This window comes from Xiphophorus hellerii, chromosome 14 (genome assembly GCF_003331165.1).
Source record: "Xiphophorus hellerii strain 12219 chromosome 14, Xiphophorus_hellerii-4.1, whole genome shotgun sequence".
NCBI lineage: Eukaryota > Metazoa > Chordata > Actinopteri > Cyprinodontiformes > Poeciliidae > Xiphophorus > Xiphophorus hellerii.
The window spans coordinates 11,434,966-11,449,589 of NC_045685.1; the positions used below are offsets into that span (position 1 = coordinate 11,434,966).

A 14,624-nucleotide genomic window follows, 5' to 3' on the forward strand; every position below is an offset into this window, starting at 1 on the left:
GCCTTTACTTCAAAACACAGCTGCTGATTTATTCATGTAATTCCTCTAAGTTATCACCAGATATTTACAGCATATAACAGAAACAACAGGTCTTTCTCTCATTGACTATTAAACCAGACTAAACCTTTCATGTTTAGGTCTACTAGAATTGCCAGAATTATTTTTTTTCCTGAGTGCCATCAAAAGAGAGAGATTGTTATTACTCCTCAAAGCCAAGATTTCAATTCCCTGTACAATTTGGGAGACTGCAGATAAGTGTGCAAGCTTATCACAATCAGTTGAGTTAATCAGAGACAGGTCAATGGATCTAGCGCATTTAAACACCTTGCTTCCTTGAGTGACACCATTTAAAATCTAATTAAATCAGGCTGTTTATCAAGAAGAGGATTGTGAACCTCAATGAGTTTTGTGACACCTTCCAGCATTTTGAACATTTATGTGAATAAACATCATGGGAATGTCCAGCCATTATACCGTTCATGAAGAAGACTGATTCTGTGCCCCAGACGTGAACGGATTTTGGTGCAAAATGTGAAAATCAACCCCAGGACAAAAGCAAAAGACCTTGTGATGAATTTGGATGAAGCTGGTAAGAAATTGTCATTATCCACTAAGAGATGAAGAAGCCAAAGCAACATAGAAAAGTCTGACTAACTAACTAACTTTCTCAAATATTTATAGTTTAACCATTTTCATTGAGAGCAAAGTTGTAAAAATTTGAAATGTCCTGTGTGTGTACACAAACCTGTCGAATAAGGTTGATATATAGTCATCACAAGGTCATTTTAATTCTGTCTAAACTAAAATAACCCAGCTGTAGGTCAGTAACTTATACAAAGAGTTCCCAAAACGTTTCCATGCCATGAGCAAACAACAAACAGCATTAGCTTCTGGGTGGAAACCCCCTATAGGCAAAATCACAGACAATGCTACAAAATAAGTAAAAAACATAAAATTTTAGCACGTTCTTTTTCTCACTTTCAATCACTGTTCAATAATTATTACCTTCATTTAGCATAAATGCTCCCTCATACCTTCTGATTTTAGTTGGCCATAAGTTCTTCTGTCTTTCTAGTCAGAAACGTGTCAATTTCACACTCGCTACATTAGCTTGAGGAGCAAAGAAGCTTAATAAATTTGACTGGCAGCCAATCAGGAAGATGAGCATGGTAAATAACATTTCAATAAATTACTTTAACTTAGATTTTATTAATGATTAAAAGACAGATTTGATTTTATGATTTAAAAAATATGATTAAAAATGTGTGGTTAGTGTAATTTATTAGATAATTATTATTTTTTTCTGCTTTCATCTTTCCTTCAGCTTTCTCTGGCCCCTCTTACTCCCCCTTGTGGCCTTCCAGGGGCCGCGGCACCCACTTTGAAAGCCACCGATTCACACCATTTAGTTATATTTCACATATTTCATAGCTTATGGTACATTAGATCAACGTTAGTCGTTTGAAGGTTGTAATACTGAGATATATTAGTTATATTTATATAACTAATTATATAATATATTAGCTATATTTATATAACTAATATAATCTTTAGTATTAACAGTCAGATTCAATCTTTAGTATAGCGTCACTTGATGCTAACAGCTGCTAGAGGAAGAATTAACTGGTAAGAGTTAGCCGTTGAATGATAAAAAAATAAGTTTTATGCCTCGGTTTTATTTTTTTATTTTAGTATTTTAATGTAAAACGCTGTAAGAAGTGGTGTTAAAAATGTGAATATTAAATAAATAATAGAAAACGCCTTTAATAAGCACAGAAGACAGCAACCAACCCTAATTAGCTTTAGTTAGTGGGCAAGCTAAACCACTGTTAGCTCTCTAGCTAATTTTAGCATTTAATTGCTGTAAACATAGCTTAATTTTAAATGTATAAATATTTTTATTTACCTTATAACAACACAATGTAAATTTATATTGTAGCTTTCCGGCCTTAAAAAAAATAAAAGTTGGTAAAAAGAAGCATAAAATGTAATAACTTACATAGTTAGCATTAGCAGCCAAAGTAGTAGTTGAAACGTAGTCTAAGCACTCAAGGGTCATTATTTCCTGAAATACTGTGGAAAAAGTACTTTATAAGAAAATTTTTTGTACTTTATAAATTCTGTACTAACTCAAAGTAAATTATTTTCACTTTTAATTTCTTCTTTTTTAAAATTTGAAAACAACAGACATTGTGGCCAATTGGGAAGAATTGGCAGGGTTGTTATATTTTCTTTAAACTGGGCAAAATTGAGACAAATCGTTTTACAAAATACTCTACATATGGATACTGATGACATACCAAAAAAATATTAAAATCTACATTTTACTTTAATCAAATCTAAACTTGTTGATATTGAGCTGTCAACTTTTATATATTGCCCAGGATTTTTTAACCTTCCCACTCTAGATGTATTTTCCCAGTATTAATATTTTGGACTCGGAGAAAGTTTGCTCTTTTTTTTCCCCAGAATGATGGCCATGTCTCTCGGTGACGACACACTGCTGTGCAATTACCCAAAGTGTCGGGCAAAGCTTAGCGGCTTCGCCTGGGTCACATCCTGCTCCCACGTGTTCTGTGATCAGCACGGGTCCGGTGAGTTCAGCCGCTCTCCTGCCATCTGCCCGGCGTGCTCCACTGCCCTGTCCGGGAAGCTGGACATTGTGAGAACAGAGCTGTCGCCCACCGAGGAGTATAAAGCCATGGTGCTGGCAGGTCTGCGACCAGACATAGTCCTGGACATCAGTTCTCGTGCTCTTGCCTTCTGGAGCTACCAGGTCAAGTATCTCATTATTTGCACATAAAACCTGCTCTGTTTTCTCCCTTAAAGCAAAGCCTAAGTAGTCAAATTTTGTGTGTGCAGGTCCATCAGGAGCGTATGTACCAAGAATACAGTCTATCCCGCGCTGACACACAGCTGAAGCAGATGGAGAAAGTTCTGAACCAGCAGAACCAGAGCAGAGAACTAGAACTCACCGCAATGAGGGGGGAGATCACCTCGCTGAAGAAAGTAAGCTGCAAATCTTCTAGCTGCGGCTTACTATAAGAAACAAAGTCTTCGCCACATCCTCCAATTTCTATTTGATGCATTTTGCACAAAATGCTCAGAGATCGATAGAGATCATCGTTATACCTCCAATTCGGCTTTGAACTTTTGGAAATGATGCAACTCTTTAAATCTTTTTTTTCCTCAGGTGATGGAGGAGTACAAGAGGAAGTACAGTGAGGTGTCAGAGAGGCTGATGGAGAGGAACAGGCAGTACCAGAAGCTACAGGGCTTGTACGACTCCCTGAGGCTGCGTAACATGGTGGTGGGAGCCGGGGAACGAGACATGCCACAACAACATGGAAATCGAGACTTGAGCATCGGTATTGCAAACACACCGTCCTGTTTTTCATGTTTTTAAACCAGGTTCCCTAAATGATAGTTTGCAAGTGCCTGTGGGAAAAAAGCCCAAAGATATTAGTCACTATATCACCAGGTAAAACTGGAATCAGCACTTCCAGACGATGTGGTTTGCGTGTGTGTGTGTTGAGTTTTACCTAAATGTAGTTTCAGATCCTTCCTGGTGTCATGCAGTGATGCCCATCAGAGTGTGCTGCTTCCAGACCATCAGGCCAGAGCCAATAAATTGTATTTTTTAGCCCCTTTAAAGAAAGATCTATAAAAATAATACCTTACCGTTATGTGTTAATTCACCCAAATCTTAAATAATTCTGATGATTGTGCATGGTGTTAAAGCTCTTTATTTTTTGTCCATTTAAAATGAGTAACAGAAGTAGGATGTTTTTAACAGCTTTTGCTCTATACCTGAGCGGTTTATTTATGCCGTTAGAGGCAGGCCGGGGTCAGAGGTGAAACACCTTTAAGCAAAAGAAGATATAACAAAATGACAAACTCATAATGCAAGGCAGTGATGAGAAGACACTTGTATAAACTCTTTAGTTTAATCGAAGTTGTCTTCTTTCATCGGAACAACAATAAATACCATCCGTCTATTTCCTGGGTTTCACTTAGCGATGGGCCGGCAGGCGACCCCTCAGAGAAGCCCTCAGTTCCTCTCACCTGCCCCCCTCGGCGATTCTCGTTTCTTCTCCTGCCCGGAGGCCGACGGAGCCAAGACCTTCTTCCAGTTCAGCTCTCCGGCCAGGGACAAGAACCAGCCCTTCATCAATAAGCACTGAAAGCAAATCTTTACTTTTATGCTTGCTGTCAAATTTACAGATGTTTTTCCTGGTATGTTCTGATGATTTATAAATACTATAAGTGTATTTCTTGCATTAATTGACTGTATTATATTTTCTAGGTACAATAGTAGATTTTTCGGTTTTGGTGACTTTTATTTTCATTTGTGTAGATCATTTAGCGATGGCCCAGCAGGCCATCGCTAAATGTGGATTTGGTTCACATTGACTAATATAATTCAGTAGTTATATAGATTTTTTTTTTAATTTAACTGATAGACTTATTACTGAGGGTATAAATTGTAAACATGTTTACCAGTGCACTGTAATAAACAATCAAAGCTGGTGGTTATGTGAAACCCAGGGTGGGACTGAATGTTTGAGAATATTAAATAAAATGTTCTGGAAATAGTTTTACAGAATGAAACATGAATTGCACTAAGTTTTATACTTTATTTACCTATTGAAAATCTGCAAACGGCTGTGCCACATGTAGAGCTGTCTGTAAGATGTCCGGCTTTACGCTGATTCAACCATAAGGATTATTTTTTAAGAAACCACACAAACAAAAACTTCACAGAAAAAAAATTATTCTTTACGTCAAGTTAACAGAATTCAGGACGCCACATTACAAGCTTATTCATTTACAAAATAACCCTGTTTTGAAAAAACTAACATCATAAATATACACAACCAAAAAGTGAGGGGTATTTACAGAAAAGAAGGTGAAAAATCAGGCACAGAATTGGAAAATTTGAAAAACCTAACCAATCGGCTCACTCCAGCTGAAGGTTTCAGTGGTAGCTGACAGAGACCGGGATCTGACTTTGGGCGTTCTGTAACTTCCCGTTGACGACGAGGAGCAGCGGAGAATCCACGCGTATGCTTTTAAAGTCGTACGACTGTCGCAAAGAAAACATGACGAGGTTAGACCCACAGGCCCTACAGCGAAATTTGACAAAACGACGCAGGAAATGCTGACCTTGTCTTTATGTGTGATGCTGTGACGCTTGACGTTGGGTTCGGGGATGACCACGGAGTCGCCGATCAGGACGCCCCAGTTGTCCGCCGTGTTGTAAACCATCACCACCAAACACGTCTCCTCACTGTCGACCATCCCAAACGTACTGCAGGGAACAAGTAAGGTGGTAACAAAAAAAACAGAATCTCACAAAGTGGAACCGCAGTGGTTCTCATTTCTAAGTACATGATGATTAGACAGCACTCAGGAAAGTATTGACTGAGAGATCAAACTATAAAGCCTAAAGTTGTTTTTTTTTAATTCTGTGGTAAAGTTTGAGAGTAGTTGCACTTACAAGGCCATGCGACCCTGAGAGGCCAGGCTGAACACCACCTTCCCCAGGGCGGCCACCCCGCCATTGTGGCCATGCGTGAGGGAGGAAAGGGGCCGCGGCTCGAGGCTGCCCACTCGACCGGACGGAGCGCGGAACTGCGGGGACGAGCACGGCCCCAGAGCAGACGTGTTGAGGTTTGACAACATCGTCTTCAGCCGACGGCTTTTCACCTTGCCCTGCACAAACACACACACACACACACACACACACACACAAAACAAGGTCTTGGGCTAAGAAGGGATGAAAAAGAACAACCATAGCTGCACTTTGCTGCCACCTCGTGGTCAAAAATAACTTCTTGAACATTAAACAGGGATTGCACTCTTTTTCCACAGTACAATTTAAGCACTTTTCAAGCATTCTCAATGTAAATTTTCATATAAAAACAATACAAGCGAACTAAAGAAGACAAGTTCAACTCACTATTGAATTACATCATTTATTAATGTTAATGTTTTATGGTTGCATTCTACATAGCAAACTTTCTTATGTTTTAGAAACCCTGCAATAACTTGAAAAAACACTACGGAGCAACTTAAAACTTTTTGTTGTAGAACTACTGAACTGTTCTTAAGTAACAACAATAAATCATAGGGTAGTGGTGGGACAGAGCAGCATGTTCATCATACCTTGTTCTGGATGAGTTCTGTCACTTTCTCCAGATACTCCAGCAGCTGCTTCTCCTTCTCCAGCGGCTCCGCCCAGTTTGGGTCCAGCGCCGCCGCTCGGCTGTAGCCTTCGAGCGCGCAGCCGAACATCTCCTCGTAGTAGAAGAGGTTGGCTCTGTTGAAGTGCAGATCTGGCATGCTGCTGGCAATCCTGTCCGTCGCCTTAATCAGAAGGAAACCATATTAGCGAATTTTTTCAGTTTTAACAGAGGGAATAATGAGGGTATCCTTGTGTAAACTCACAGATTTTGCATAGGCACTTAGAGCTTGTTGGGAGAATTGTGGGTTCTGACCGCAGTTGAAAAACAGAGACAAGTAGGCGTTTCCGAGAATGCCTGAAAAACGTGGAACAATGAAGTACAGTGTTTAAAGAAGCACCAAGATATTACTCGCTAGTATTCTACTCACACCATGAAGTCCCATCACCGGCATCCAGCTGCACCGCTTCCCGGGCCAGGTCCACACTCTCCAGAACATGCTTTCCGTGTTGATCTTTGTTGGGTGTTGGCAGCTGCCTCAGCACCATGGAGAGGTTGCGTAGCGACACCTTATTCTTCTCCTACAATCAATAAAAAGATAAAGAAGTGATGAAGTGGAACATTACAGAGAAAACGATCACTGCTCCTTGTCTAAGTGACATACACGCTGCAGTGCACCAGTGAAGCAGTTCTTGGATGCAACCAGGTCTCCCTTTTTCCAGTACTGGTCCCCCAGTATGTTCCAGGCCTCGACCAGGCAGGGATCCAGCTTCACCGCTCGGGACAAGCACTCCTCGGCTGCAGCGCTGAAGTCCGGGGTCACGTTCAGACACCTGCCTTTCTGCAGCAGAAACTCTGCGTTGTGTTTTAAGGTGTCTGACGGAAACAAACGAAAAATAAATTAATTAACTTGTAAATATTTTACAATATTAATGTTATGAACATTTTGATTATGAAAATCAAGAGCCACCTTCTTTCTCCTCCAGCCTCTTCAGTGTTTCCTCCATCTTCTGTTTCACGTCACCGTCTCTCCGACAGGCCTCCTCCACGCCGTGCGTCTCAAAGTAGCAATCTCTGTAGTTATGCAGTTCGTCCACCAGCTCCTGTGTTGGTAGAGGACAAGTGGTGAGAGCAATTCAGGCCACTGATACAAAAAACATACAATGACAGAAATACCAAAACAAGACAAGACCTTTGAGGACACAACTGCAGTAATCAATGTGACTAAAGATAGTCCTTTAATCCTGGAAATGTTCTGCAGGTGATACAAGGCTGACTTTGTAACTGTCTTTATATGTCTGAGGAGGTCTGAGTGAATCACTATATCCAGATTTCAGGCCTCATCCCTAGTTTCTAGATACAATAACTGAAGCGGTGTGTTTCTGTTCAGCTGAAAAAAACTATGGCACATCCATGAACGAATTGTTCCATGGATCTGCTCAACATCTGAACAGGTTCATAGTTGCCTGGTGACATTGTTCCAAAAATCTCTTTCTTTACATTTTTTTAAGCGAACACCAGAAACATAAAATGTAGGCAAAACGACATGAAATAGAGCTCTAAATTGAGTGTGACTTACTTAATGATAAAGCTGTCTGTTATGATGCCTATAATTATACTAGCCTTTAGAGTTCACTTTACATGTCCGCAATTCAAGACTTTCTTATGAATATTATTTAAGGGTGTATTTTAAGAAGGCAACAGGGACACAGTATAACAACAGCTGACTGAAAATAACAAACTATGAGTTCATATCATACCAAAGACCCGCAGTGGTCTGAGGCTCTGTTTGCTTACATCAAACTGGGTGATGGTGATAAAGGACAACCTACCTTGATGATCTGCAGCTCAGTTTTGGCTTCTCCAGCTCCACTACTCTCCTCTTTCTCCGCCATCTTTGCTACGGTTTCGCTTGAAAAACAGCTTCGGAGGAACCCAACGAGTAACGGGAAAAAAAAAATCTCAGATGTATCTTTGAACAAGTTCTACATTTAAACATAAAACCTGGCTGTATGGACCGCTACTAATGTTTTTTTTTAATTATAATTATAATTTTAATATTACAGAGCAATTTTTCCACAAAGGAAAAGGGCTTTTATTTTTAGAGACACCGGAAGTTGTCTTTGATACGTTTCTTCTTCTTGCTTGTCTGCAGATGGTTGGGAGAAAGCATTTGGTGCAATACCGCCACCAACCGAGAAGGAGTGTAAACCAGGACATGCAATCTAAAAGTGTTTTATTTTAAGCATAGCTGTTATATTTTTAATGAATGCTAACAAAGAAAAGTTATTCTTAAAATTACAAAAATAACAACCCGTGCTTTTCGGAATTTGTCATAACCGTTCCCGTTATGACAGAACGGAACGGTTTTTTGGCCAAACAGGATTTCATTCCGGCGCTTTTTATCCTGTGCACCACCGCATACGTCACTGTCTGGAGCGCGGATTATTTTCACCCTGTGTTTTGGTCCACTGTGACCGGTTTCTGTGATCGCACAGCTCGGCGATCGAGCTCGTCATGTCGGACACATGGAGTAACATCCAGGCCCATAAGAAGCAGCTGGACTCGCTGCGGGAACGGCTGAAGCGACGGCGGAAGGACCCGGCGCAGCTGTCCGGGACGGGTACGTGAGGTTCGGGATGTGCACGGCGGCGGGAGCGGGATCTGCAGCTTGCGGACGTCGTTGCTCTTCCTGTATTTACTGTGCTTAAACAATAGAAAGCTTGATCAAAGTGAGATCATTGCTAGGGTTAATTGAAAGCATCAGATATTCAAAGAGGCTTTTATTGTGTGTCTGTTAAAATTAAATATTTGTTACTGCTTTATAATTAATGTATACCTTCTACATTTTGAATATTTTAAAATTATACAACCTGTTCAGGAGTCCACTGATCCGATGGCTGACTTTGTATACATTTGATATGAACGACCGATGGCAAAACGGGCTATTTAAATGTTTTTATTAGGATCTCACATTTATTAGAGATAATAAGTTATACGAAAACTAACCAAAAAGTAACATTTTGTTTTAACATATGACGATCAAATCCAGTCATCAATCGAAGCATGAAGCTACTGTTCATTGCTCAATTGTCCATCGATCCTTTGATCAGCTGATCATCCACCAATCTGCTATCCACGTACCCATCCATCTCCATCCAGATTTTGTATTACAAAATACCAACCTACAAAACACTGACCAACACAAGAGGCAAAAGTTTACATTTAGATTCAAATATTTCCATTCAAACATAGCAAATTGTTATGCAGTAAATCAGTAAATATGAATCAAAGTTATGGAATAGTGACATGAAAAGTGCCTCAGGGCCCTGGATGTTCTCCCTGTGATTCCTGTCCTGCAAATGGAAACATACATTTTCTCCATACAAATTTCATCAGTCTTGATCTCCACTCAGAGGCCGGGCTCAGCGCTGAGGGGTCCACAGCCAGGAGCGACAGCCCAGTGCCGTCAGCTCCCTCTACTTCTCAGGAGGAGACGGAGAGGCCACCGGACCCTGAGCTGGAGAAGAGGCTGCTGGGATACCTCTCCGATCTGAGCCTCTCGCTGCCCACGGACTCGCTGGCCATCACAAATCAGCTCAACAGTGTAAGTCTCCCAACAGCGACGTAAGGCTATTTAACTGCATCTTCTGTCCCTTTATTTAGTGTGTCCATGTCGCGTTTATCAACACAGGCACAAGGTGCGGTTACTCACGGATGCATCCAGAGCCTGCTGCTCAAGTTCTCCGCCCAGGAGCTCATTGAGGTCCGGCAGCCTACCTCCATCTCCTCCTCTTCCACGACTTCCTCTCCACCCACCATCGTCGTCGCAGCCGTGGACCACACGAAGCTGTGGGCCATGATTGGCTCTGTGTCTGGAGCCCAAAGAGCCGGGGTCAAGAGAAAAGCCGAAGACCAGACCCTCGGTGGCTTTTCGCCTAAACTTCAGAGCTCCGCGTCTCCTCCTCACGCGTCCTCCTCCTCCATTACGCCGGCTTCCTCCCTGCAGCTGCCGGGAACTTCGGCGACAGGAAGCGGAGCCGAGAAGAAGAGCCGCAGCAGCAAGGGCCAGTCGTCTCACATGGACATGGAGATCGAGAGTCTCCTGAACCAGCAGTCCACCAAGGAGCAGCAGAGCAAGAAGGTTAGGAGTTGTGTTAGATATTTCAGGAAGCCCCCGAATAGGCAGGCGAGTGACCAGAGGAGTCTCATTGTCGGTGCTTTTATTTTATTTTTGTCTTAAAGATGAGTCAGGAGATCCTGGAGCTCCTTAATGCCAGCACAGCCAAGGAGCAGTCCATCGTGGAGAAGTTCAGGTCTCGTGGTCGAGCTCAGGTCCAGGAGTTCTGCGATCACGGGACAAAAGAGGAGTGCGTCCGCTCCGGAGACACTCCACAGCCCTGCACCAAGCTGCATTTCCGGTAGGTTGTTTACGCCTTCTGCTTGACAAACATTGTAGTTTAGTTATGGTTTTCAATTTGTTTTCATGGTTTTATTCTGAATATATCGACTTTCTCTTACAACATTTAGTGCAAACATATACCGTGTTAGCCGCACCCACAAATTTTTTTTTAAAAGAGCTGGAAACGTACATACATAAGCTGCACCGGGCTATAAACCGCTTGTATCTCAGGGACACAGCAGAGGGTTGCGTCCTTAATAAATCTGCTATTAAGGACGCAGCCCTGAGTCTCCAACGCCGAACCATGGATTCGTTCACGCCGAGCTTACGTACAGCAGCTATCGATCTGTACTGCCAGATCGATACTTAAAAGCTGCATCATATGAGTTTGAAAACATTTCTCCGTCATGCCTGCTACTAGCATGTGCTTGTTCTAAATGAAAATTAGCACTTTCTTCTTTGATTTCCAAGTTTGACTTCCAACGATTCACTTCCTGCTAAACAGCCCCCTGGTGGTTGAAGAAAAATCCACAGAAAAGCCGCACCGGGCTAAAAGCCGCATGGTTCAAAGTGTGGAGAAAAAAAGTAGCGGCTTATAGTCCGAAAAATACGGGGTATGCTTGTAAAAGTATATGGAAATAAGAAATTAAACACCACATCTTCACAGTGCAATATGAATGCAAAATGCCCTTTTCAGTCAGAAGATGGAGCTGTAATTGCTCTTTAAATACATATTTATTCTACACCAGCATCAGAACGACCAGTGTACATTTTCACTCAGTTATTGAAGTAGGAAGACGTTTTTGCTGTCAAATATCTAAACAATCTTGAGTTGCTTAAAAATCTTCATTTGAAAAGTTTTGTGGTTAAAATAAATACATAAATAAAATGTAATATCAAAAAAAACTCCAAAAGAAAGTTTTTTTTTGTTTGTTTTTTTGTTTTTTTTTACAAATAAAGGCATGTTTCATCTGTAGAAACTCCAGCCATCAACTGATACTACAAATTTTTACTAGTGTTGTTAATTTGTGCTTTTATTTATTATTTACTTCTTTATTTATGGAAAATCTGTAGAAGAGTCAATAGTGAATTAGTGCTCAGCAAAGAAAATAAAAAACATGCCTCCCTCTCAGACAGTGTGGTGTTTTCTATGAGTTTATCTACATGGTTTTGGTCATCTAGGAAGTCGTGAGTAAGAAAATTGTTTTAATTTAAATTCTTAAAACGAGGTTCATTTTAGAAAGGAAAACTAATGAGCAACTATTAACGTTGGTTTGAATATTAAAGCACATTATATACTGTATGTTGGGTCAAGTTGTTCCTGAGAGCAAATTTGATATCTTTAAATATCAAATTCATCATCAAAGGAGAAGGTTGATAGCTTTTTTAAAAATTTTTGCTGGCATTTAAAGTGATCCTTTAAATACACATTTTTAAATATTTAAAAAAAATATATGGCAAAGATTTACAGCACCAAGCGTTTTGTCAACTATCTTCCACCTTCTGTCTTTCAGCCGCATCATCAACAAGCACACAGACGAGAGCCTCGGCGACTGCTCCTTCCTCAACACCTGTTTCCACATGGACACCTGCAAGTACGTGCACTACGAGATCGACAGCCCCCCCGAGGCCGAGAGCAGCCTGATGGGGCCCCAGTCGGGGAACCCTGAGATCGGGCTGCACGCCGAAGACGCCGACAGCAACGTGGGCAAACTCTTCCCGTCGCAGGTGAGCAACGAGAAAAACCCGCCGCCGAGAAGGACGAGGGGGTTGCTCCTCCACGGATTGTAAAGCTGCTGTTTGGTCCTCAGTGGATCTGCTGCGACATCCGCTACCTGGACATGGCCATCCTGGGGAAGTTCTCCGTGGTGATGGCCGACCCGCCCTGGGACATCCACATGGAGCTGCCGTACGGCACGCTGACCGATGACGAGATGAGGAAACTCAGCATTCCCGCCTTGCAGGATGATGGTTTCCTCTTCCTCTGGGTCACTGGGAGGTAAACGAAGCAACCCTCCACCCTCAGTTTACTAGTAAAACACACTCCGTCCGTCATAAGACTGCTCCTCCATTCATACCCATCAAGTGTGTATTTAGTCTCAAATTTAGGCAAGTTAATTCATACCAAATTTAACAGATGGATCTTGTCGTTTTGCAGGGCCATGGAGCTGGGCCGGGAGTGTCTCAGCCAATGGGGGTAGGTGTTGCTGTTTGTCGTGTTGCCCGCTCTTTATTTCTCCCCTCCTGATTGTTTCAACATGGCGTCCCTTCAGCTACGAGCGCGTCGACGAGATCATTTGGGTGAAAACCAACCAGCTGCAGCGGATCATTCGCACAGGCAGGACGGGCCACTGGCTGAACCACGGGAAGGAGCACTGTCTGGTAAACCTGAAGTCAAATCAGTCGTTCTTCCTGCTGCTGCAGAAGGCTGAACGGCTGAAAACCAGCTGGGCGTTGTGTTTGGTTGTCTTCAGGTGGGTGTGAAGGGAAGCACGCAGGGGTTCAACCGAGGTTTGGACTGCGACGTCATCGTGGCCGAAGTAAAGCACCAATCATCTTCCGCCGCGGGTTATTATTTCCAGTTCCTGGCAGCACGTAATCGTCTGCGTTCTCTGACTCAGGTCCGCTCCACCAGCCACAAACCGGATGAGATCTACGGCATGATCGAGCGGCTGTCGCCCGGCACCAGGAAGATCGAACTCTTCGGACGACCGCACAACGTCCAGCCCAACTGGTAACTCTTTACTTGTTTAGGAGGAAACAGTTTATCTGCGCATCCTCTTTGTCGCCGAGTGTCTCCAGTCAGAGGCTTCTTCAAATTCGCTGTGACACAGACTGCTACAGGAGACCTTTCCTGCCTACTGCCATCACTATGTATAATAACTCTTTGAGGAATTGATATGAGTTACGTCAACATTTAGGTTCCCTGTGGGATCAATAAAGTGTTTTTGAATTTGAATTTTTTGTTGCGTCACTTAACGGATTCTGATCTGAATCTGGAAAAAATTTGATTCTGTTTTTTAGATTTATTCAAATCGTTCATTCTTTTTTTCTTGCTCTTGGTTTGTTTGTTGCCTCACCGATAATTTTTATGTCTCGTTTCACGGATCTTTTTTATATTACTGGAAGAATCTACAGATAAATGTAATCTTAAACCGGGGCCATTTTACTATATGCTACCTTAAATCAGGGTTTAAATCAAAACATTAAACCTCTATGCTCACTTTTTAGGAAAAGAAAAATATATATATATCAAAAATTAGTAAAGATGCTGCAAAGAATCCTTAGGTGTTTCAAATGTTAAAATAAATCTTATAAAAGTCGGTCTAGAGGCCTTAAAGCGATGATGTAACCTCTCGCCGTATCGCCTAATCAGACTCGCGTTTCAGCATTGTGCCGTGTCATGGTTTCTGGTAAATGTTTTCCACTCAAAGGTCAAGAATGTTCCAAAAATAGGAGGAATATGAGTGTAGAATTTTGAAATGTAAATCCTAAACCTGTTTTAAGGACTAAATGTTGCCATTCTCACGCTCTGTCCAGGATAACCCTTGGGAACCAGCTGGACGGCATTCATCTCTTGGACCCGGAGGTCGTGGCCCGCTTTAAGGAGCGATACCCAGACGGAGTCATCTCCAAGCCACACACACAGTGAGGATGTCACTGTGTGTGTGGAGTTTGATTTTGGACTGATTTCTTTTTTCTTTTATAACTGTGAATACTCTTTTTAATAAACATTTCGGGACAAGACGCCTCGTCTGTGTTGTGTTTTAGATGAATGTGGAGAGAGGACGTTTTGCTACTTGGTTGGAAAATGTTTATGCAACCCAAATATTTTATATTCATTTTGGGCATTTAATGAGAGATGTGAGTCTATTTCACACCGTGGAACGATTTAGCAATAAACAACTCTGGGGAAGTTGATTTGGTAGGACAAGTTTAAATTCATTTTGGGTTTTTCTCTAATCCACGCAAGGGGAAAGTGATCCACAAAAGCCCAAATGTACGCATAACACACTCTTTGAAGAAATGTTCATTTG

At 41.9% G+C, this 14,624-nt stretch overlaps 3 protein-coding genes across 4 annotated transcripts; 2 read left to right on the forward strand and 1 right to left on the reverse strand.

Annotated features, from left to right (window-relative positions):
• Positions 1-1,425: 1,425 nt before the first annotated feature.
• ccnb1ip1 (cyclin B1 interacting protein 1) lies at positions 1,426-4,611 on the forward strand. Of its 2 annotated transcripts, XM_032582607.1 has the most exons (5): positions 1,426-1,626; positions 2,470-2,776; positions 2,863-3,009; positions 3,194-3,368; positions 4,018-4,611. In XM_032582607.1, exons 2-5 carry the CDS (start codon positions 2,471-2,473, stop codon positions 4,182-4,184), a joined length of 795 nt encoding a protein of 264 aa, XP_032438498.1. In that variant the 5' UTR covers positions 1,426-1,626; position 2,470; the 3' UTR covers positions 4,185-4,611. The 2 variants fall into 2 exon arrangements, with proteins under 2 accessions (XP_032438498.1, XP_032438499.1); XM_032582608.1 differs by lacking the exon at positions 1,426-1,626 and having other exon boundaries at positions 1,727-2,776.
• A 14-nt stretch (positions 4,612-4,625) lies between these two features.
• ttc5 (tetratricopeptide repeat domain 5) lies at positions 4,626-8,298 on the reverse strand. Its single transcript, XM_032582606.1, has 9 exons — positions 8,018-8,298; positions 7,156-7,288; positions 6,850-7,061; positions 6,616-6,766; positions 6,451-6,542; positions 6,169-6,369; positions 5,501-5,715; positions 5,167-5,311; positions 4,626-5,086 (listed from the first exon to the last, which is right to left on the reverse strand). The coding sequence occupies exons 1-9, from the start codon at positions 8,078-8,080 to the stop codon at positions 4,979-4,981; spliced, it is 1,320 nt and encodes a 439-aa protein (XP_032438497.1). The 5' UTR covers positions 8,081-8,298; the 3' UTR covers positions 4,626-4,978.
• Positions 8,299-8,578: 280 nt separating this feature from the next.
• mettl3 (methyltransferase like 3) lies at positions 8,579-14,334 on the forward strand. Its single transcript, XM_032582605.1, has 11 exons — positions 8,579-8,808; positions 9,602-9,792; positions 9,880-10,329; positions 10,431-10,606; positions 12,102-12,315; positions 12,399-12,586; positions 12,746-12,784; positions 12,861-12,969; positions 13,062-13,127; positions 13,209-13,321; positions 14,128-14,334. Exons 1-11 carry the CDS (start codon positions 8,703-8,705, stop codon positions 14,237-14,239), a joined length of 1,764 nt encoding a protein of 587 aa, XP_032438496.1. The 5' UTR covers positions 8,579-8,702; the 3' UTR covers positions 14,240-14,334.
• Positions 14,335-14,624: the final 290 nt, after the last annotated feature.

Bases quoted from the DNA above. Each gene is read 5' to 3' on its own strand.
- ccnb1ip1 (XM_032582607.1), top strand. From the start codon at position 2,471: ATGATGGCCATGTCTCTCGGTGACGACACACTGCTGTGCAATTACCCA. The intron at 2,777-2,862 runs GTCAAGTATCTC...TTGTGTGTGCAG, and splicing joins TTGCCTTCTGGAGCTACCAG to GTCCATCAGGAGCGTATGTA. The intron at 3,369-4,017 runs GTATTGCAAACA...GGTTTCACTTAG, and splicing joins AAATCGAGACTTGAGCATCG to CGATGGGCCGGCAGGCGACC.
- ttc5 (XM_032582606.1), bottom strand. From the start codon at position 8,080: ATGGCGGAGAAAGAGGAGAGTAGTGGAGCTGGAGAAGCCAAAACTGAG. The intron at 5,716-6,168 runs GTATGATGAACA...GTGTTTGTGCAG, and splicing joins CAGAACTCATCCAGAACAAG to GGCAAGGTGAAAAGCCGTCG. The intron at 5,087-5,166 runs GTCAGCATTTCC...TCTTTGCGACAG, and splicing joins GCATCACACATAAAGACAAG to TCGTACGACTTTAAAAGCAT.
- mettl3 (XM_032582605.1), top strand. From the start codon at position 8,703: ATGTCGGACACATGGAGTAACATCCAGGCCCATAAGAAGCAGCTGGAC. The intron at 12,587-12,745 runs GTAAACGAAGCA...GTCGTTTTGCAG, and splicing joins TTCCTCTGGGTCACTGGGAG to GGCCATGGAGCTGGGCCGGG. The intron at 13,322-14,127 runs GTAACTCTTTAC...CGCTCTGTCCAG, and splicing joins CACAACGTCCAGCCCAACTG to GATAACCCTTGGGAACCAGC.